The 22266-nt window shown below is 35.3% G+C and overlaps 1 protein-coding gene across 3 annotated transcripts in view; it reads left to right on the forward strand.

Annotated features, from left to right (window-relative positions):
• LOC145686639 (protein MMS22-like) overlaps positions 1–22266 on the forward strand; it is a 120567-nt gene that overhangs the window by 40229 nt on the left and 58072 nt on the right. For all 3 annotated transcript variants that reach the window (XM_081760107.1, XM_081760106.1, XM_081760108.1), the window contains 3 exons: positions 2841–3070; positions 11107–11207; positions 18192–18367. In XM_081760107.1, the coding sequence (XP_081616233.1) occupies positions 2841–3070; positions 11107–11207; positions 18192–18367 (507 nt within the window). The remainder of the gene's footprint in view (positions 1–2840; positions 3071–11106; positions 11208–18191; positions 18368–22266) is intronic.

Below are 22266 nucleotides of genomic sequence, written 5' to 3' on the forward strand. Positions count from 1 at the left end.
AAGGCACCAAGTTTTCATCGCTCCAGAGAATGGCCTTTAAAAGTAGGGATAAGATAAAGATAAATGCTGAAGAATACATATACTGTTATTAGTTTTTGAATGTCACAAAATTTTATGGTTTGGTAAAGAAAAGGTCACGAAATTTCATCGTGGAATTTTAGTGGACACCCTGTCATAGTTCACTTGTATATCTACAAAATATATATTATGAATTTAACATTTTATTTAGTTTCATTCTTTGTTCAGTTGATATTCTTGTTAGCAAAATTGAAATAAAGATTTGTTTGATAATAACACTATCCATGGCGTTGGATTGGATATTGTGCCAAAAGAAATACTGACCAGAATTTAAACACACACATACACACACACACACTGTATTTTAAACTATAATGTGTTACAGTTTCGGATATCTACCATATTTTTCATCAGACGCTATATAAACACTACAGAACAATAGCGGCATGTAATTGGTTATAAAATAGACGCGGGAACCTACGGGATTGGCTGAAGGCTTCAGCCAATAGAATTTAGACATTTTCATAAGGATGACTATATATATGTCTGATATCTTCATTTATGTTGTGTAGTGTTTATATAGTGTCTGATGAAGGATATGGTAGACATCCGAAACTGTAACACATCATAGTTTAAAATATAGTATGTGTTTAAGCTTTAAGCTGTATTTCTTTTGTTAAAAAATTTGTTTGATATTGAATTTGATAAATTGATTCGCTTTATTCGAAATATGAAATTCTAGCGAGTAAACAGTGTTTCTCTCTCCCATTTTCACTCCACACGAGCTTGAAATATTAAAAGGAAATAAATAACAAAATAAAATACAAACTGTAGTAGGATAATCGAATTTCGATCAAAAGCTTTTGTGTGAGAAGAGTTTTTATAAACTTCTATGAAGCTATAGTGAACATAGGAAAATGATTATATATATATATATATATATATATATATATATATATATATATATATAAAGCAATGCTGTATCAATAAACCAAAATATTCAAAAATTATGCGGAGAAGTCACGCTGGCTCAATGGTAGAGCGCTCACCTCTGGTGCATGGGATCCTTGGTTTGATCCCAGCTCGCACCAAGTAAGCTTTGTGGTGGGCTAACATCGTGTGCCTGGGTTTTCTCGGGGTTCTTCCGTTTCCTCCCACTTTCTTCATTCCACCATTTCATTCATTTCTCATCATCACCATTTCCTTTACTCTAGCCGGCATAATCGTGGGACGTAAAACTTAAAGATTTTATTATATTTCATTTCAAAAATTATGCGTTAATAGAAATACATCGTATTACATCATTTGACGGTTCTGAATTACTAAAGGTACGTACTTCTTAATATAATCTAATGCATAATCTTCTTGTCATCAAAATTATTGTGTGATTGCACCATCAAGTTAGAACATGAAATTGGTTAATGTGGTCTCATTATTACGCAGCTGACAAGCAGATAATTGGTTTCTCGATTACGTTCAGATCTGTTAATCATAAAAACAAAACAAGAAAGTAACGAAAATTAATATGAGAAATTGTGATTTGAAAGGAACATTCTCCGTCCTTTAATTAAGTAACGTTGTCAGTAAGGCATCAGGCAATGAATATAGTACATAAGTTGACGATCTTAATTGAACATGGATCACAGTTTCTACTCGAATTCAAATGTTAAAAGTTTATCACAGCCATTCTATTCTTTATTTATTGACGTGAAAGAAAAATTTGCTTAAATTATTTCGAAAAAAAAAATTTTTTTGTTTAATTTCCTTAGAAATGTTAAAAACTTCAGCAGGTTCATAAGATCGCCAGAAAGTGACCAACTTAATTGTAGCAGTTCTGTGGTAAACTTCGGTCTACTCTTACTATTACTGTTTGTAGAAAGTAATAAAATGATAGAAAAATATGTTGTCAGATATATTTTAATTAATACTTGAAACAGGTTCACTTTATTATATTAATTTCAATTTTTTCTTTCACTGTATTGTATTAATTACTACATGTTGTGTCAAAAAGGACATTACAATTTTGAAAACTCATATTGATTTGTTAGTTTATCTTACAGACATGGTTTTGGTGTCATTTAGTAGCAAAATACATCAAGATTTGACTCACGTAGTACACTAGTTCAGAAACAAGCCACCACAAGCGCTAGCGGCAGTTGCAGCAAAGATGGAAGCCTTTACTGGACCCGAGCGTGCTAGCTGTGAGTTTTGGTTTGAAGAATCCAAGTCTGCGACAACTCTACAACATAATTTTCGTACAAAGTATGGTAAAGATCCTCTCAGTAGGCCTAGTATTTATCAGTGGCATAAGTGTTTTATTGGAGCTGAATATTCGGTGAGACACAACAAATCTTCAGGTCGTCCCCGTATGTCTGAAGACGTTGTAGAGCAAGTGAGACAAAGCTTTGTGATCAGTCCTACAAAATCAACCCGGCATGCTTCTCAACAGCTGGGCGTCCCACACATGAGAGTTCGGCGTGTATTGAGAAAACGGTTGTTGCATCTCATTCCATACAAATTACAAATGATGCAAGAATTAAAAGACACTGATAGAATTGTCCGTAAGAAATTTTGTGTGGAAATGCTGCAGAAATCGACTTAAGATGGGATGTGTGCCACATCACAATTGAAGCCACATTGAACCTCTTCAGGTATAAGGTAAAAAACCTTGATGTATTTTGCTACAAAATGACCCCCAAAATCATATCTGTAAGCTAAATAAATAAATCAATATGAGTTTTCAATGTTGTAAAGTTATTTTTTATACATCCTATGGTTTTTCTTCTTTTCTTTTATGCTTTCTTTCTTTATTTGATTTGCAGGTTAAAAGTTCATATCCTTTACTAGACATCATCTTAAAGTCTCTCCTCAGTCCAAATTATCAAGTGTCGGAAGTTCAAATAAGACTTTATATGAGCCAAATAGTCGTAATCCTTGACTTGTGGGAATTACGAAGTGAACCTGTCGCTGGATTGTGGGAATATTTCCATCGCCGCCTGAATTCATCTTTTATGATACCTGGTGCTACTTTAGATGAATTTTCTGTTCTCAGGTATGGCAAAACTAATTTATTTATTTATAAAAATACATATTTAACTTGCAGATGTTTCTGGATTTTAAACCTATATTGGAAAGAATTGCTGCTTTTCGCTTCTCCTTCGTGCGTAATAAATCATTTTTTAAGCATTTCAAGTATATCTGCATTCGCAACCAAGTATGACAAGTTTGTTATGCGCTACCCTCGTGACTCGTTACTCTCCAATTCAGCCATACTGAATGTCACCAAACACAATAAGGGGCTTATTTATGATCGGTCGCAGTGCAGTCGATAAAGCTCGGTTTTCTGTGTTCCATGTTTTGAGGAAATTTCTACCACTTGTATGTGTGTGCAGTTTTTTTAATTTATTTATTTAGCATGTAAAACTTAGACGATTGTAACAGTAAAGCAAAGAATGTTCTTAACTTACAATCTTGAAAATTTAAAATTAAATAAAACCATACCCCCATCCTTATGAGCTTTACAAACTATTTTAAGAGTTTTAGTTGCTTCGGGAAGAGTCACTTATAAAGCAGCGTCAAAGAACACACTGACGGATAAGTTGTGCTAGTTGAAAGGTTGGTTGTTTGCATTATTTGGGTGCTATTTTGTGGTTATAAGGGAAGGGAATTTACTCTTTGAGTTTCGGAAACTGTACGTGAGGAGAACGTCTCAACTATACCAAACTAATTGGAAAAGTAAACAGAAAAAAAGTCAGTTAGACTGACTCGGAATAGCATCGGTATTCTACTTGTTGGTTATACTGTACCATTCTATCATCAAGGAGGGCGCGGTGGCTCAGTGGTAGAGCGTTCACCTCCGGTGCTTGGGGTCCCTGGTTCGATCCCAGCTCGCGCCGTGTGGACTTTGTGGTGGACAAACATCGTGCTCGTGGGTTTTCTCGGGGTTCTCCTGTTTCCTCCCACTTTCATCGTTCCACCATTTCACTCATCTCTCATTATCACCGTCTCCTTTAGCCTAACCGGCATAACCGTGGGACGTTAAACTTAAAGATTTCATTTCATTTCATTCTGTTATCAACGATGTTTTTTCTTAAACCTCAGTAGTTCATAAAAAAAAAAAAAAAAAGATGAGAAACAGACCAACCAGAAGATTGTCTCTGTAAAATTCAGAAGTGTCTGATTAGTTGAAATGAGAGGAACAATTAATATGTTGACTATCGTTTATGTCCCAGTTGTAAAGAATCGACCATGAGATCAAAATTTGATTTCCAACAGTCCAGAGAAAATTTTTCGTGTATATTGGGATGCGATAATATAAATTCGATTACCAATCTCTGAACTTTCATGAGTCGAAAATCACCTTCTATTTTATATTAATTTAAGAAATTTCTGCTGACTTGAACCCTTCGGTTCTTACACATAGTATTGAAAATACCAGAATGTCTAAAAATATGATTGTCTATGAGTAATTGAATCTAAAATCTTACAAGGGGAAGCAGGGTCAGTATTTTTATTCTTTTCTCCTTACTAGGTCTTCATTAATCATCATTATTTAAATATTCTTCTTTCCTTTTTACTTCCGTTTTATTTCATTCTCTTAACAATATTCACTTTTCCATACCCATACTTTAAACTTCTATGGGTCATTCCACTTCACTTCAGCCAGGGGCTGACACCCACCTGTTTCAGGATGGAATAAAAATTCATGTATTATGTAGGTTGTGATGCTGAATCCAAAACTGCAAACCGTTTAAAAATCAGTCCATTGGTTCTGAACTTATGGAACTTTGAAATTAAAGCTTGTAACATGAGAAATAGTAATTGCGAGAGCGAAGGACACATCGAAAAGAGGATGTAACTTTGTTCAAAGTTAACATAGAAACCTTAACTTTTTGTTTGTTTGTTTGTTTGTTTGTTTCCTCTATAAATGAATGTACTTTACAGATGCCTAAACGTCATTCTCGCAACTGTAGAAGAAAAAGAGAAAATCATCAGTAAGTTAAAAAAAAAAAAAAAACTGCAAATAACATTGTAATTGCAAGAACTCATCAGCCTCCATCTTAATTTGCGTGAAATTTTGTGTGAAGAACCGTAGCAACATGCCTATTCAATAGTATTAAAAAAAAAAAAAAAAAAAAAAAAAAAAGGTAATGGTCAATTCGTAAAAACCGTTAAATAAAAAGAAATTTGTGATGAGTTGAATGTTTTATGTCAGTGCTTGTGACATGTGAAGTACCCAGGTATGAAAATAATATTGGCGTAAACTAAAGAAATAAGGACATTGTTACAGTATGTACAGTTGAAAATCTACTTTTGCATATGTACTTCTCACTGTTCTCACCAAATTGCTTGAAATATCTTATAGTTTGTATGTTAGTCCTGTGACCGTGGTTACATCTGCTTGACAGAAAACATTCGTGAAAGGCACCAAACAAGTGACTGTGTTCTGTGGCCAGTAAAATGATGCAGAAGGGCCATGAGGGTGCATGAACATAACAGCAGCATCTCCTTCTTCATTGAACACTTCGGTTATTAGCTCGATGTACCACTTGTTGTTGTACTTGAACGCTGCATAGTTATGATCTCTGATTGCTGGTATTTTTTTTGCAGGGTATTGGAGTTACTGACCCATCCCTTGAAAATCTGATGACAGACAAAATTCTTTGTCCACACTCACGAATTTAGCACTAATCTCCAGTTGTCCAGTTGGCTGGAAATAATTGAAACTTCTCGTACCTGGAACTGTCTTTGCAACCAAAAATTTGTCTGCTAACTGTTCTCGAATAGTTTGCATGTCTTCTTTTGCTACAAAATAAAACCGAATGACACCAACGAAGTCTACAGTAGCTGAACATTGCTTGTGTATTTATGATGTGTCCACTGACAGTTCTCTGAAGGCTTGCTTTAGTTACAATTCGCTTTATGGTACCACCAATACCATCACAGGGTGACTTGCTATAGCTCGTTGGAAAGAAAGAAAGAAAAAAAAAATACCGGGCTTTTAATTGAAAATCGGCTTCATAATGACACAAGAAGGATTTACAGTTCTTGTACTGTGATGCACAACCACCAGTGAAATACTCAATTTCTGTTATTTGTGGCATGTTGCTTTTTATGAAACTTGCCAAAAGTTGCTTTGTTGCATATATCATTGGGACGTGGTAATCTAAATCATCACTTAAAATACAAAAATCCCTGTGTGGCAGAACCTCATCTTCTTTGAAGTAAAGAACACAAGTATGCAGTTGTGCAACAGCCATTGGTCCAGTGGAATTCCTGGGCTTCATCTTGAGTGACAAATGAATAATTTTCATTGAAGTCCATCTGTATCAATGCTTCATTGTCTGGTAGACACTCCTTTCTAGATTTTAGGTAACGAGATGGATGCTCTACTATGCACGCATGTGGTATAAGCTTGGTCATTTTTTCAGTGATAGTTTGAACCAGTTCCTCCAGTGATAAAGTCTGCATTACCAAGAACGAACATTCTCGAATGTTCCAGACCAAGGACGAACATTTTAGAATGTTCCAGACCAAAGACGAGCATTTTAGAATGATTAAGACAAAGGAAGAACATTCTAGATAGTTCCAGATAAGGTAAATACACATTCTATCTACAGAACTCCAGAAAAACGTTATACTCGCATGTTCCAGACAACAGTTAATCTCGAATATTACATTAAGAACGTTCTGTTCAATCAGATAAAGGATGAAGACAAAGAACTAAGTCACCAAATGTAATATTGCTAATCCCCTGAAGAGGTATTTATAGGATGCTTTTGCTGTTAGTTATAGAATAATTCTGGCCTAGCATCACGTGGCATATTTTCAGCTCATCACAAATTTATTATTTTCTTATGGTTCTTATGAATTGCCCATCATCTTTTTTTACTATTGAATGGGTATATTGATACGATTCTTCACACAAAATTTCACGCAAATTGAGATGGGGACTGATGAGTTCTTGCAATTACAATGTTAGGCGTTTTTATCTGCGGTTTTTTCCTTACTGATGATTTTCTCTTTTCTTTCTACCGTTGCGAGAATGACTTTTATGTATCTGTAAAGTACATTTATAGAAGAAACAAACATAAAAAGTTCATGTTTCTACGTTAACTTTGTAGCAAGTTACACCCTCTTTTCAATGTGTCCTTCGATCTCGCGACTACTATTTCTCACGTTACAGGCTTCAATTTCAAAGTTCTATAAGTCCAGAACCATTGAACGTATTTTCAAACGGTTTAGAGTTTTGGATTCAGCATCACAAACTATATAAGTACATGAATTTTCTTCCCTTCTGAGACAAGTGGGTGTCAAATGAAACAAATCCTGGCTGAAGTGATGTGAAATGACCCCTACTAGTTTATGTATACAGAGTGGGCCATTTATCTTGAAATGCCCTTTAAACTTTTAAACTCACTGATAAAATTCACTGAAATTGTGTATAATGCAAATGTCCACATGGGAAACTCGTTTGATATATTGTACAATACCACCAGATTAACACTGTTACCATAAATGTTTTATTACTATTATTACATTTACATTTACTGGCACTACGTCAACTTACACAGTTCTACGACGGTTTGAGATCAAAAGTTAGTAATTCTAAAGAAATTTACATCTGTCAATTCAAATCTGATATCAGAACTTCGCTGTAAGGGATAGTTAGCCATTAATTTGAAAATTTGGATAATATATATATATCCGCAGCAAATATATTGAATTTTTGTAAATCATTGGCAGCATTACTTTTTAATTTCTGATGTTTTCAGATGTTGTTAATACTGTTAATATAATGTAGGATGTTAACTCAAAGTCACGGTGAAAGAAGCTTCGATTCCAATAAACTTAAAATTGATTTATTGTGATTCTTTGGGAATACAGAGTGAGTGCAAATGTATATCCGTTAGAATTTCTATGTTTATTTTTATGTCCGTGTTAATTGTGTTCGTAAGTAGTGTCGATTAGTAGATTAAAAATGTGCAGTGGGAATATGGGTATTTCGTGAAGATGATTTTTGCCCCCCTTCACATGAAATTGGGCCTAATTTAACAACAACATTACTAAAGGGTATGGGTTAAACAGGCAGAGGATGTGCATATCCTGTAGAGTTCCTACTGATCAGGGAAAGTCAGGGAAATTTTATAAAATATCCATGGGTGGTAAGTGGAATGTACGTATGAGCAATTATTATTATTTGTCTCTATGAAATAAATGTTGTCATATATAAATATTCACCGTCATTTATTCCTTATGTTTATGTCAACGGCATCCGACACCTGTCGTGAAAGACAGGGAATTTCCTGCCAAAGATCAGGGAGAGGTCGGGAAATAGATTTCTCCAGATCAGTAGAAACTCTGTCCTGCTAACACATTTCCTTATCTATCAGATGCTAAAATTAAATATGGTGCATTGGTGGATTCTCAGATCCAACACCTGAAACAAGATCGAAGTTCTGAAGCGTACCTAACAGACACAGAAAAGCTAGCATAAATAAGTTTCAATAATTAACATAAAACTTCTTTGGTAGTAGAAGATATTCCAAATCCAGGACATTTGTAAATTAAGTGGTCAAAGCGTACAAAGATTTATGATGCAACATATCCTTGAAAGTGCATTTCGAATATTCAAATCTGGACTTCTTTCAAGAAAGTTAATATGATATAATGAGCAATCACGGGGAATAATTCCATAAAACCTGATTCCCACAATATTAGAAGATAATTGCTGGGCTGTTTGGTACAAGAAATACACTCAGTACAAAAGGAGAAAATAAGACAATTCTGTTCAAATTCTGTCTATTCTTTGAAAATATTCCGTTAGAATAACTGCTAAGCACAGAATACATGTGTGAACACTTTGTCAAGTATTACCTTCTGTTATTCTCTAAATGTTACAGGCTATTTCTTGAATTTCAGTGTATATATATATATATATATATATATATATATATATATATATACTTATATGAACCCAGCGTCTATACCTATACGAAACTGTTCAAATAAATTAAAAATCTGCTTACGCTTATAGCTTATAACTGTCTATAATGCAGAAAAACTGACACATTTAAATTTAGTTCTGAAATGCCTATAAGAATCAAAGTTAATAAAAGTGTTATATGATACGTGGTTGTTTCCTCCATTTATTAATATGATGTTATTATATATTTCAAATCTACATGATAAACAAAAACTTTTAATACCACATTCATTATTTAATGATGCAAACTGAGAACGTTCCAAAGTACCTTACAGTTGAAAACTATGATCATGATATAACGTATTTCAAATAAATACAAAAGTAGTTTTAAGAGTATGAAAATTTGACTTTTTATAAAAGACCTTAAAAACTGCTTTATTAAGTATCACATCCAACCACAAATGGTTTTCAGTAGACATAAAGATTATAAAACCCTGCAGAAATTTAATATCTTCTGATCCTTCCAGAGATATGAAAAAATGGATAGAAATTGCCTTACTGTTTAAAATAACTTTTTTTCCTACAACATTACAGCAATACGTTTTGGTAGTTATAACTAGAAGAAATTCTCACAATTACATAATTTTAAGCAGTTTTGCAGATTTTACCATTGTTTGTCATGTCTTCAGAACGGTTTAGGTTTTAGGATATTATGATAAAAAGGCCTTGTGTCCATCTTAAACACAAACTAAACACAACTTGCTTACAAGGCTGTCTATAATCTTTATTATAAATTAATTAGAAATGTTACAGTTTCGGAAGTATATCACTTCCTTCTTCAGACTACTATTCCAACTGAAATCCTTGGAGTAGTAGTCCAATTTCAGTTGGAGTAGTAGTCTGAAGAAGGAAGTGATATACTTCCGAAACTGTAAAATTTCTAGTTAATTTATAATAAAGATTATAGACAGCCTTGTAAGAAAGTTGTATTTAGTTTAGGTTTTAGGATTTAGATTACTGGGCTTTTGGCATCTATGGCTATTTAGCCCGTAGCGTATGAGGGATGACGTCCCTCGACGAGCACACTATCCGCGGAAAGGGAAGGAAGGAAGCGGCCTGAGACCTATAAGTTAGGTGCCATCTCGGTATTTGCCTGGTGTGAATGAGGGAAACCTCATTCAGGATGACTGACCTGAAAAAACTTTTTACACTGTTTCGACCGAGTGCCCCCATCGGAACGGTTTGAGATACCAGATTATTTTAAATAGCATTGTGATCTTTACGTCTATTGAAAACCATCTAAATGGTATCATACTTATTTAAACAGTGCTTTGAAACGAAGTCTTTGGAAAAATTGAAGTTTTTCAGTCCTTTGTAATTTTCTTCCTATTCTAAATAGTCATATCAGGATCAGTATTCGACACTAAGGTGCTCTAGATGTGCTTGCAACGCTTTGAGTTTTACGTCCCACGGTTATGCCGGTTAGGCTAAAGGAGACTGTGATGATGAGTAATGAATGAAATGGTGGAATGAAGAAAGTGGGAGGAAACGGGAGAACCTCGAGAAAACCCACGCACACGGTGTTTGTCCACCACAAAGTTCACTTGGCGGGGGCTGGGATCGAACCCGGGACCCCAAGCACCAGAAGTGAACGAACGCTCTACCATTGAGCCACCGCGGCCCCTAGATGTGCTTGCATTGCCCCGTTTTTCTCACTTGACGTTATTACTTTCGTGAGGCCCCTAAAGTTTAGATATTTGTGATACTGTAGCGTCTTCAGTTTGTAACACTGAATAATAAATGTGACATAGTAAGTTTCCGTGTTTTTATATGTAGATTTGAAATTTGTAATAGTCTGGAGTAGTACCATTTGAAAAAATACAACTTTATGTTGGGTTGGCAACAGTGTTATCTTGTGCTATTCCGGGGCATGTCAAACATTTTCACTGTGTGGAAGTTTGCATCGTACAACTTTTTTGTCTGTTAGTTTAAAAGTTACAAGGGCATATCCAGGTAAATAGTTCAGACCTTGTCTGCAAGAAAAAGGAAGCCGTACTCGTTTTCCATTACATTATAAAAATGTAAAGGATAAGTTTGATTTCTTTCAATACGTCACCGCTTTTATATAATTAATTGTATTATGTTGAAATTAATTCTTTCAGAAAATCTGGGTTGAAACTCTTGGAAGAAGTGAAGGGGCGTTTGGATTCCTTCGAAAGAAAGAAGATCGATTCTAGTTTCGGATTATTTCTGCAGCTTTTAGGTAAGTAATATGAGCGTTTGTATTTTTTGTAGTTTAAAATGGAAATTAAATAACATGAACAGCCTTAAGTTTAATAATATACAAATTACCGCATTACTGTAATTACTGCATGTTATGTAATTGCATGACTTCGAGATATATGTATATATATATATATATATATAATGACAACACTGGTATCACGTTGTGTCGTGAAGCAGATTCGGAGATTTCAAGATCACTAACGAAATTTTTGCGAAAATGAAACAACATGCATGAATCAAACTTGAAGTGGCACGTTATCTGAGTATACAGGATTGTGTTCAGGGACAACGTGAAGCATTAGGTGATGAAGCGTTACGGTATCGAACAGTGGCGCAATGGTTGAAAAAAGTTCCAGGAAGGCAGATATATCGTTCAGGATGGTCCCAAAGTGACAACCACACAATTCAGCTCCTTTCTTCCACGTGAGTTTGCTGCGGAAGTAGACGTATGCCATAAAACCATGTTCCACATTTTTCACATCATTCTTGGATGCCGCAAAACTGCAGCACAAGGAATACCCATCAAATCATGTGTAAACATGGCAATGCAATGGAATTACAGAGGACTTAAATCACCTATGAGAACAAAGACTACAACTTCGTGGACGGTCGAAAACTGGACTTGCTCCTATGAATTACTTTTGAAGTTGTATGCCAGTGAATGAAAGATTCCTGGATCTCCCCATTCAAAGATAGTGTGTCCTGTACAGGGTTGTGGTGTGAAGGTGATGTTTATTTGTCGGGTCTAGGTCAAAACCCCCACACTCAAGAAATGTCAAAACACCCACACAAACGGTCATAACCCCCACACAAATGGACAAATCTCCCAAACGCACGAACGGTCAAAACCCCCACAGCCAAAACCCCCACACTCAAGAAATGTCAAAACGCCCACACGATCGGTCATAACCCCCACACAAATGGACAAATCTCCCAAACGCACGAACGGTCAAAACCCCCACAGCCAAAACCCCCACACTCAAGAAATGTCAAAACGCCCACACGATCGGTCATAACCCCCACACAAATGGACAAAACAGCCACACATAGCAACGGTCATAATCCCCACATAAATGGACAAAACTCCCACAAAATCGGACAAATCCCCCACACTCTGAAATGATCGTCATTTCACGTCTTTGTTGCGGCTCTTTATGACGCCCAAGAAGAATAGTTGCAACATCAGTGTAAGTGGAATAAAAAATGTTATTAAAAAGTACAAGGGCAATACATGAGTATGGGGGTTTTGTCAATTTGTGTGGCAGTTGTGACTATTTCTGCATGTGGGAGTTTTGTCCATTTGTGTGGGGGTTTTGTCCATTTATGTGGGGATTGTGACCGTTGCTATGTGTGGCTGTTTTGTCCATTTGTGTGGGAGTTATGACCGTTGGATGTTATGACCGACTACCAGTGTGGGGGTTTTGGCTGTGGGGGTTATGACCGTTCGTGTATTTGGGAGATTTGTCCATTTGTGTGGGGGTTATGACCGATCGTGTGGGCGTTTTGACATTTCTTGAGTGTGGGGGTTTTGGCTGTGGGGGTTTTGACCGTTCGTGCGTTTGGGAGATTTGTCCATTTGTGTGGGGGTTATGACCGTTTGTGTGGGCGTTTTGACATTTCTTGAGTGTGGGGGTTTTGACCGGTTCCCTATTTGTCATATGTGTAATCTTGCACCATTCTTACTTCACGGGTAGACGGTCGATGTCCTTACTACTGTAATTTCGTCATGCGCTGAAGAGAAAGCGACGGAGTATGCTGACAACGATGCCCATAATCTTCTGTGACAATACGAGGTCTCACGTAAATAACGATGGGTGATATTCGTACATGCCCCGTTTTCCTGAACATGACACCATGCTGCAGGAGAAACCATCATCAGAACCTGCGAAACATTGACAAAAAAAGACGTGTTGACGATGTACAATGTCTTCCAAAGATGTAACAGAAGGTCGTAGTCACAGCGAGCGATTTGATATTTACTCTGCCAATAAAACTAGGGTTGAACTATAACCCTGTTACTGCCATTTTTTAACTGGATGTTATAATTTTTGAAATTCGGGCTTCCTAAATTGTCTTTGATATTATTATTGTTTGATTATTGACAATAGTGTATTATTGTGCCTTGAACGACCTAATTCATTTATGGTTAAGAAAAGTAGTAGTGTCAAATAGAGATTGGTTAATAAAAAATGAAAACAAACAAACATTGGTTACTGAAAATATAAAGGAAACAAGTGTATGTAATATTCTTTTGAACACTGTTGTTCTACGCCCTAATTTCGCAAATTATGCATGAATGAAATGGAAAAAACGAAATTATGACTTACTATATAAACCATGAAACCATGAAATGTAAATGGGTTACACTACTATCCATTTCATAAAGATAGGCCCCTGACTTCGCGGTGCTGCCGTGACGTCCAGTCAAAACTTATATTTCATTGTCATACCTCGTTGGAATTGCTGGAATGTTGTCTTTTCAATACTTAAAATATAAAAATTTTCTTTGTACTATGTAGTGAGAAAAAAATAAAAATTAATGAAAAAGTGCGTATTTTTTCGTACTTTTTTGGTAGATCAATGTTTATAGAGCTATATCTCAGAAAAGAGATCACGTGAAATAATTTCCTGTGTACAGTATGTAGATGCATCCATTAACTGTAAGATGTGAAAAGTTCAATTTTCATCACTTGATATTTTTTCTGTAATTAAAACAAATGTACGACGCTCTGATCTCCTTTACCATGGTAGGTAGAGAAACGTACAAAACACTGTTCGAAAATTTGGAAGTCTAGTGTTCCAAATATTTGGAACTATAAACAAAAAAGGGTTTAGTTGGTAGAGTATTTATTTTTTAAAAAAAATGTTTACTTCAACATATTCTCTGCGTTAAGCGGTGAGCCATGTTGCAACCCAATCTTTAAATTCCCCGCGCTTATATGAAGAAACAGCATACAGTAAATGGAAGTGCGGCAATGCTGTCGTGCACTGTTGTCGCGTTCAGGAAGCTTGTAGCGCGAAGCCTACTTCATAAGAATGTAATAGGAAAAGTATTTATTATAACCTTTCACAACATCATAAAAATATTAATGCATGCACACTTATGTCCAGAATTATTGTCGCATGTCTATAAATATGTTATTGTAGGAATATAATTTGATAACGAATTCGTCTGGTATTTCTTATAATGTTAGTATGTGTATAATCGGCAAAGACATGTATGTGGCAAATTTCATGTCAAAAGAGCAGTAAATAAGAACAATAAAACGAAACTAAAATTTTCTTATCCATTTAGGAAAATTTTGTTTTACTCATGCTAATTTTCGTATTCTTTTCCTATGAAATTTATTACAAATATACATTTCCCGACTCTACATATAGTATCACTATTAAAAGTACCCTGCAAAATCATTATCAAATTATATTCTTACAAGAAGACAGTTATAGATATGCGACAATAATTTTGGACATGAGTGTACACATGTCAATGTAATCGAAATAAAACGTTGAAGAAACACATCCAAAAACTCATCTCTTAATCTACTTACTTCATTCACTTTCGTCATGGCTTTGTTGACTCATCGCTGCTCCTGCTATCTTCCCTAATATTTATAAACAATGGCTCCATTTCTACCTCAAGATTTATCAGTATACACACTCTACAGCTTACGAACATGTTAAAGGTTAAAAAGAAATATAGCCCTACTGTAACCTTGGCAATCATGTGTTCACCCAAGTTTTGCGATCAATTCCCCTGCCGAATGTAACACAGAATGAGTCCTTTGTTTTCTTTCAACGAAAGTAAACAATGCAATGAGTAGGTGACGAGGGCTGTATTTGCGTCTAATCACGTCGCACTGATTAAATCTTCAACACTTCCCTTCGGTTCGTAGGCGTCAAAAACTTCCACACACACTCACATCATATGGGTTCATTGCAATGAAACGGACGAATGGGCATTTATATTTTTGTGAGTATATCTTGTGCTTTTTGATTGAAAAAAAAAATGGATATTCCTTCACGAGCGGCGATATTACAAAAAGAAGAGGCAAAATGTTTAGCGATAATGAAATTGCAGAACTGATGAATGACTCCGACTCAGACGGTTATGAGTTAGTAATTAATAGTAAGGACATTGATTATTCTGTGCTCAGTGGCGTATCCGGGAGTGAACAAGATAGTAACTCTGTTTCAAGTAAACCTGAAGCTGCGCCGAAAAAAACAAAAAAACGCGTCATTCCTATTCAAAGGCAGATTCTAATGTAGCTTGGAGCTCTTAGATCTGAAAACAGATTTTCTGTGAAGTGTAAACTCAATATTACATATCAACTAAGGTTGTATCATATAATAAACTTTGTGCGTGTTTTTGTTTCTGTGCAAGTGTATTTTTGTACTGCGTGCAATAAGTGAAAAACTGACAAAAAGCAACAAATTTTCGAGGACCATCACATGCAAATCCAAACAAGATAAGAGTTTGCTTTTCTAATTTTGAACACTTGGTACAACTGTATATCCTGTTAATTTCTAAGATATTGGTTTAAAATCTGTGGAGACATTACATTTTAAAAATATCTCTAAAAAGTGCCGGACAGTGTGCGTGACAAGTTTAAATACCCGTCCGGCTGAGAGTCTATACGCGCCAGGAAAATGTGGCAACGTAGCACTCCGTATAAACTTCGATAGCGAAGGGCGCAAAGCAGAAATAATCATAATGTCATATTTGTGATTGTTTATCTTTTAAAACAAGTCAAAACAGTTTGGTTGAAAAAGCTATTTTAAGATCTTTCTAAAAGTTTTTCAGATTGTTAATACACCGCAGCAATTCAGAGATAATGATGTCTCACTTTTTACTGAATAACAAGAAAATTACTACGTGTTGAGTAATGAAATTTTCAGAACTTACAGGTAATAGATGCACCTACATATCGTGCACAGGAAATTATTTCATGTTATCTCATTTCCAAGATATAGTCCTATAAACATTGATTTACCAAAAAAGTACGAAAAAATACACACTCTTTCATTAATTTCTATTTTTTTCTCACTACCCACTACAAAGAAAATTTGTACGTCTTAAGTATTGAAAAGACAACATTCCAACAATTCCAACGAGGTACGACAATGCAGTATAAGTTTTGACTGGACGTCACGGCAGCACCGCGAAGTCAGGGGCCTATCTTTATGAAATGGATAGTAGGATTGTTCTGACTGGCACTTATGTGTCATAGCAGCGACTAGAGAAGTCAGGCAAATTTGTATTTACGATCAACTATCCTTGATTATCTCTTCTTCTGGTGTTTGTTGGATGTATCAACATTGTGTTGTTTGTTATCAAACAGATACTAGTAACCGTTGCTCTTTCACAAAATCATTTTGTGAATCGCACGTGTCCAGCACCTTACACCTTATTATAACGAAAATAAAGTAAGTTAGTAGATACCGTTCTGTTCGTAACTCGTCAGTTCTTCGATCGTATTTCAACAACATTCAGCCGAAAGCAGCAGTGTTACTTGTACACCACGTAAAAAGTTTGGTTTGTATTGCGTGTTATTTTTCAGTTAATATTGAAACCAAAGGAGGTGGTAGATTTCTACCACTTTCGATTTTAACAGAGAGATTCGAGTAAAGATGGAATATACTCTTAAGACGCTTAATTTAGTGCAGAAATCCACTTCTCGCTATCTATTATCGTTTTTATTCTATAGCGATCAACGTTAAAACAGGAAGTGATTGATTTCTGCCACTTCTAGTTTTAATAGAGGGTTAATAGAGACGATGACTCAGAACTTTAAATCGACGACTAATTTAAGATCCTTAAATCGATTCACAAAAAATGCTAACAGTGATCAACGTTAAAATCGGAAATGGTTGATTTCCACCACTTCCGGTTTGAATTATCATTTCCATTAACGAACTCGATATCTAGCCTGTGTACATACTGACGTAAATTGATGATAATTCAAGTATTTCTGATCCCGGACAGATAGGCAGACTAACTAGATAAAGGAGCTTTGGTAAAGCAAATTTGTTAATATAAAGCCGAAATCTTGCTACAAAGATTTCTTCTTTTTTTTCTTTCTCTCTCTTGTTTCTTCACTTGGCCTAGAACCATTTCTAGTGGAAGATTCGCAGAATCGGACTCCGGACGATAACAAGATATAGTACATCATGGTGTTTAAAACTGACAAGTACCTAGGGAGTGCAGATTCCAAATCTGAAATCTGTATTTAGATAGTCCTATTCGTTCTCGAGATACAGGGTGTTTTAAGCACTGTTAATAAATAGACAATGTACATATAAAACCTGCTTACTCTTTACAGAGATATGAAACAAAGCAGTTTGGCAATACAAGGATTTAGGATTTAAGATTTTAGATTTCTGGGCTTTCATCGTATTTGGCCATGTTAGCCCGTCACCTATGAGGGATGACGTTCATAAGCAATCACACTATCCGAGGAAAGGCAAGGAAGAAAGAATTGGGCAAGGAAGCGGCCTGAGAACTGTATGTTAGGTACCATCCCGGCATTTGCTAGGTGTGAAAAAAACTTCGCTTAGGATAGGTAGCCTGAGAAAAAGGTTTTACACTTTTTCGACCGAGTGTCCACACGGGGAATTGAACCCGGGACCGCTCGCACCGTTTGGCCACACAAGTAAACAACGTTTTCGGTTTATCAAAGGATAAAAATTTCTTCAATCGTCTAAAGCTTTTTTTTTTTCCTTTCTTTTTCATTTTGTGAATTTTTCCTTTGAAAGTTTTTCTTGTACGTACTAAGAGGCCCTTACTGAATACGATATATACGCATATTTTAGCTTAAGAACTACAGCCGAACAAATATCTCACAATTTAGTTTCCACATAAATATGTATATTAATATTAAGATTATAAGAAAGAATTTAGTACTACATTCATGTAATTATTTTAATTTTCTTTGATTATTTGCTTAATTTTTGTGTTCTGTAGGAAAGCACGTAAGAAAGTATTTGGATGAAGGACAAGATAGACTTTGGCTTCAGATTAGAGGACGTATATACTCCAAATTTTCTCCTCAGAAGATGGTGTCATTGTCTGAATGGGGATTGTATAACTTCTTTTCCCTGTTTCTCACGCTTGCATTAGCAACCAACGTAAAGGAGATTGTAAGTTGAAAAATTTAATACTACATTTTTGTTTATTTTATTCTAACTACGCAAATATTAAATAATTATATAATTCAGAGATTGAAAAATTAATCTAGATTGCAGAGATGTGCTACATATAGAACGTTTAGATAAAGTTTTCAATATACAGTCTAACTCAGAAATGTTGGTCACTCATCATTCTTTGAAAAACATATATGCGTTCGTAGAATTAAGGTTGGTTTAAAGGGACAAGTTTTGCCGATAGATGACACTACAGTCTTTGTATCTCTCCTATGTATGTTTTACCTTTCACGAAAATTCACGATTTCTCTTACAAGTTTCAACCTACAGACTTTAATTTTTTTTAGAAAAGGAACTTCATAATCTATCGAAGGCAATAATCCGTGCCGATTTTTCATTTAGAATTTTCTTCATTGTTGAAATGGCTTGATTGTTGAAATGGATATTCAAACCTTTAACAATGGAACTGCTTCAACAATGAAGAAAATTATAAATAAAAAATCGGCACGGATTGTTCCCTTTAATAGGTTATGAAGTTCCTTCTCTAAAAATTTGATGTCTCTAAGTTGAAATTTGTAAGAGAACTTGTAAATTTTCATGAAAGGTAAAAAAATACATGGGATAGATACGAAGACTGTAGTGACATCTATCGACAAAACGTCCCTTTACACTAACCTTAAATGAAACCACGTTAGTGTTCTGTTTAAGACTATTTACTTGTAGCTGTTACAATATACGTATTAGATAAATGTTCTTATCTTGTATCCACTGTTGGGATGTTTAATTATTACTGACTTCAATGGGAAGTATTTGAATCCTCTTCTTCCGTAATTTCAATCAAAGTATAATAATAAAAAAATAAGTAATGTTACTCTTTCTCACATCCACCCTTTACCCTTCTCAATCCCAAGACCAATGAGGCTGAACTTGGTCTTAAACGGCATCTGGATTGTCACTATTCATCACATAAACGCCGAAAACTATGTACTAGAAACTAATATCGATCGTTTTCAATCATTTTGACATGTCACACCTTTCTCATGCCCACTCTCACCCTCATGATGATGAGGTATTAGTTTGGACTCAACGGCATCAGGGTGTGCCATTATTCATCTCAGCGACTCCGAAAGCTGTGAATTGCTCACTAATTTCGGTGGCTTTCGATTATTTTTGCGTCATCTCCTTCCCATCTCATCTCCATACTGATAATGTGATAAAATCAAAGTTAGACCATGGCCAACTCATGTACCAAATCCATTATCAAATTCGGTGCAGCGGTTTAGAAGGAGTTGACCGTCAAATATTCTTAAATTTCATTTTTATTTATATAGAAAATGTCCCCTTCACACCTCAAAAGAGAAAGTTTCAAATACACTGGGAATGTTTCCCGCTACTTTTAATGAGTTAGTTTACCGAGCTTCATCTTCCTAACATAACAGGTTCTTAAGATACTCATTGTTTTCGCATAAATTATGAATTTACTGCTCCCCCTTTCCCTCATAGACTATTCGTTTTACTCAAAATAATATGATAAAAATCCAGATCAAGATATTTGATAACTATTTCCAAAAATTCATTTCAAATGGTTCAGCCGTTTTCCAGTGATTTGAACACGAACAAGATGTTACACTAACTCAAGTGCCCAGCTTCGCACGAGAAGAATAATGTTTATGAACAAAATTTGAAAATAAAAAACTTAGTAGAATAAACAACAAGCAACGCCAAAGGCGTTTCTCCTGTCAATTCTTGGTTCAGCTGATATGTACGTTCTTGACTAAAGGTCATTTTGGACAGTTTACTTTCCACCTCTTCTCACTGCTAGAGGTGACTCTTTTAGATTTAAGTCATATGTCAAAGCTCTAGTGTGTTAACTAACGTTAACATCGTTTAACAACTCTTTGAAATATTAAAAACTTTTATTGCAGTTTTGCAACATACAAAACTTTTGTGCATGATTGTACTGAAACTTAACACACTTTCAAGACCTATAAACAAAATTATATTCAAAAGATATAGGAACTAGCAAATAGTAAACAACCTCAAAATACTCCATAAGGATGTATGACGTGCTGGTTGTTTTTAAATTTTATGTCAGTGAAAGTATTGAAAACTTGTATATAAATACTTCCCAAAAATGGCAGTAGAGGAAGAACTACAGGGACAGAACAAAGCAGAAGAAGGGAAGGACTACGAGCAAAGAGACAGATTACTTATCTTTTGAGAAATGAGAATTTTCGCTGATTTGAACTTTTCATGTAAGTTAATCTTTTATTATAATTGAATTTGTCTTGAGTAATGAGAATGTATTTACATCACTTCTCATGGAGGCCTCTCGACAGGCCTACCTATAATCAGTACACTCAAATCTTTGTACTTTTATAAAGTAATTTTCAAATAGTCAATTTAATATTCTTGAAATGGCAGATATAAAAAGTGCACTTGATTCATATTCATTTAGAATATGTCTGCTATAATTATAAGCTTTTGTTTTGTTAAGAATATGATCTAATAAATGTATATCAATTTGAGTTTCATTCTTTAACAAATTAACCTCGATTCGAATTACATATGATAAAATATTACCACTGTACTACCACAGATGTCAAATCTAGAGATTAGTATTAAAATCCATCTTTCATATATTGAGGGGGCGCGTTGGCTCAGTGGTAGAGCGTTCACCTCCGGTGCTTGGGGTCCCTGTTTCGATCCTAGCTCGCGCCGTGTGGACTTTGTGGTGAACAAACACCGTGCTCGTGGGTTTTCTCGGGGTTCTCCCGTTTCCTCCCACTTTCTTCATTCCACCATTTCATTCATTTCTCATAATCACCGTCTCCTTTAGCCTAACCGGCATAATCGTGGGACGTAAAACTCAAAGATTTCATTTCATTTTTTCTTTCACGTATTGAGATCAATCATGTATTGAAAATCTTTCTCTCTTAATAATCTAGTAATCGATACACTACCGACCTGCAAACCCGGGAAATGTCAGGAAATTCAGGTTATTCATTAAAAGTCCTGAAAAAATCAAGGACTTTCGCGAGTAATTGAAAAGCTAGAAAAGTCAGAGAATTTTAAGTACGATTTTTTTACTTTTCAGAGCCCATTTTCCTTTTTGCCTTACTCGGCTATTTGGTAGGGGATTATTTAGTTTGTTTTGCAAACTTTCTCTACTTACACATACAGTGTGCATTGCATGCTTAGTAGATGATAAACCCTGGTGGAGAAAAATGTAATTGTTTTCTTACATTATATGTAGAACTGGAAATTTGTAAATCATATTCTGGACAAGTCAGGGAATGCACGCTTGCCAATTGAATGGAAACCCTATATGTGTATATCAGCTTGCCTTTAAAACTGAGTTTACATACCGACTTCCGTCTTCCTAACACGAGGAGTTCGTGAGACACTGTATTGTGGGTGTGGATTTTAAACCATCTCTTTCCCTTTCAACCTCTCTCCGTTCACCCTTAGAGTACGCATTAAAAAATTTTTAAATAGTACTAGCTGAACCTGCGCTTTCTACAAAGCACAGCATTCACTTAGGAGCATGAATCTTCTTGTCATTCTCACATCTGTACCTGTCCCTTTATAGATACAAGTGAAAGACGTCTTGATAAAAATCGGCAAGGGGTACCATAAAGGGGATATTTTTTTCGATTATTTTTTCAATACATCGCACCATTTGCAAGAATTTAGCCTACTTCCGGTTGGAATTTCTAAACCATGTATAATCAGTGTTTTGTTTCTTCTTGCATGCAGTACGTCAGTGATATATGGTGTTCATTGGAATAAACACTCCAAACAATAAAGATTCATCTTAGACTGGAGAAATGGTTATCCTTCGTCTTTCATTATTTGGCCATGAAGCAAACGCCTGAGAGATGTATAATCCCTGT

The sequence above is a fragment of the Thermobia domestica genome, chromosome 5, assembly GCF_964235325.1.
Source record: "Thermobia domestica chromosome 5, izTheDome1.hap1.1, whole genome shotgun sequence".
Taxonomy (NCBI): domain Eukaryota; kingdom Metazoa; phylum Arthropoda; class Insecta; order Zygentoma; family Lepismatidae; genus Thermobia; species Thermobia domestica.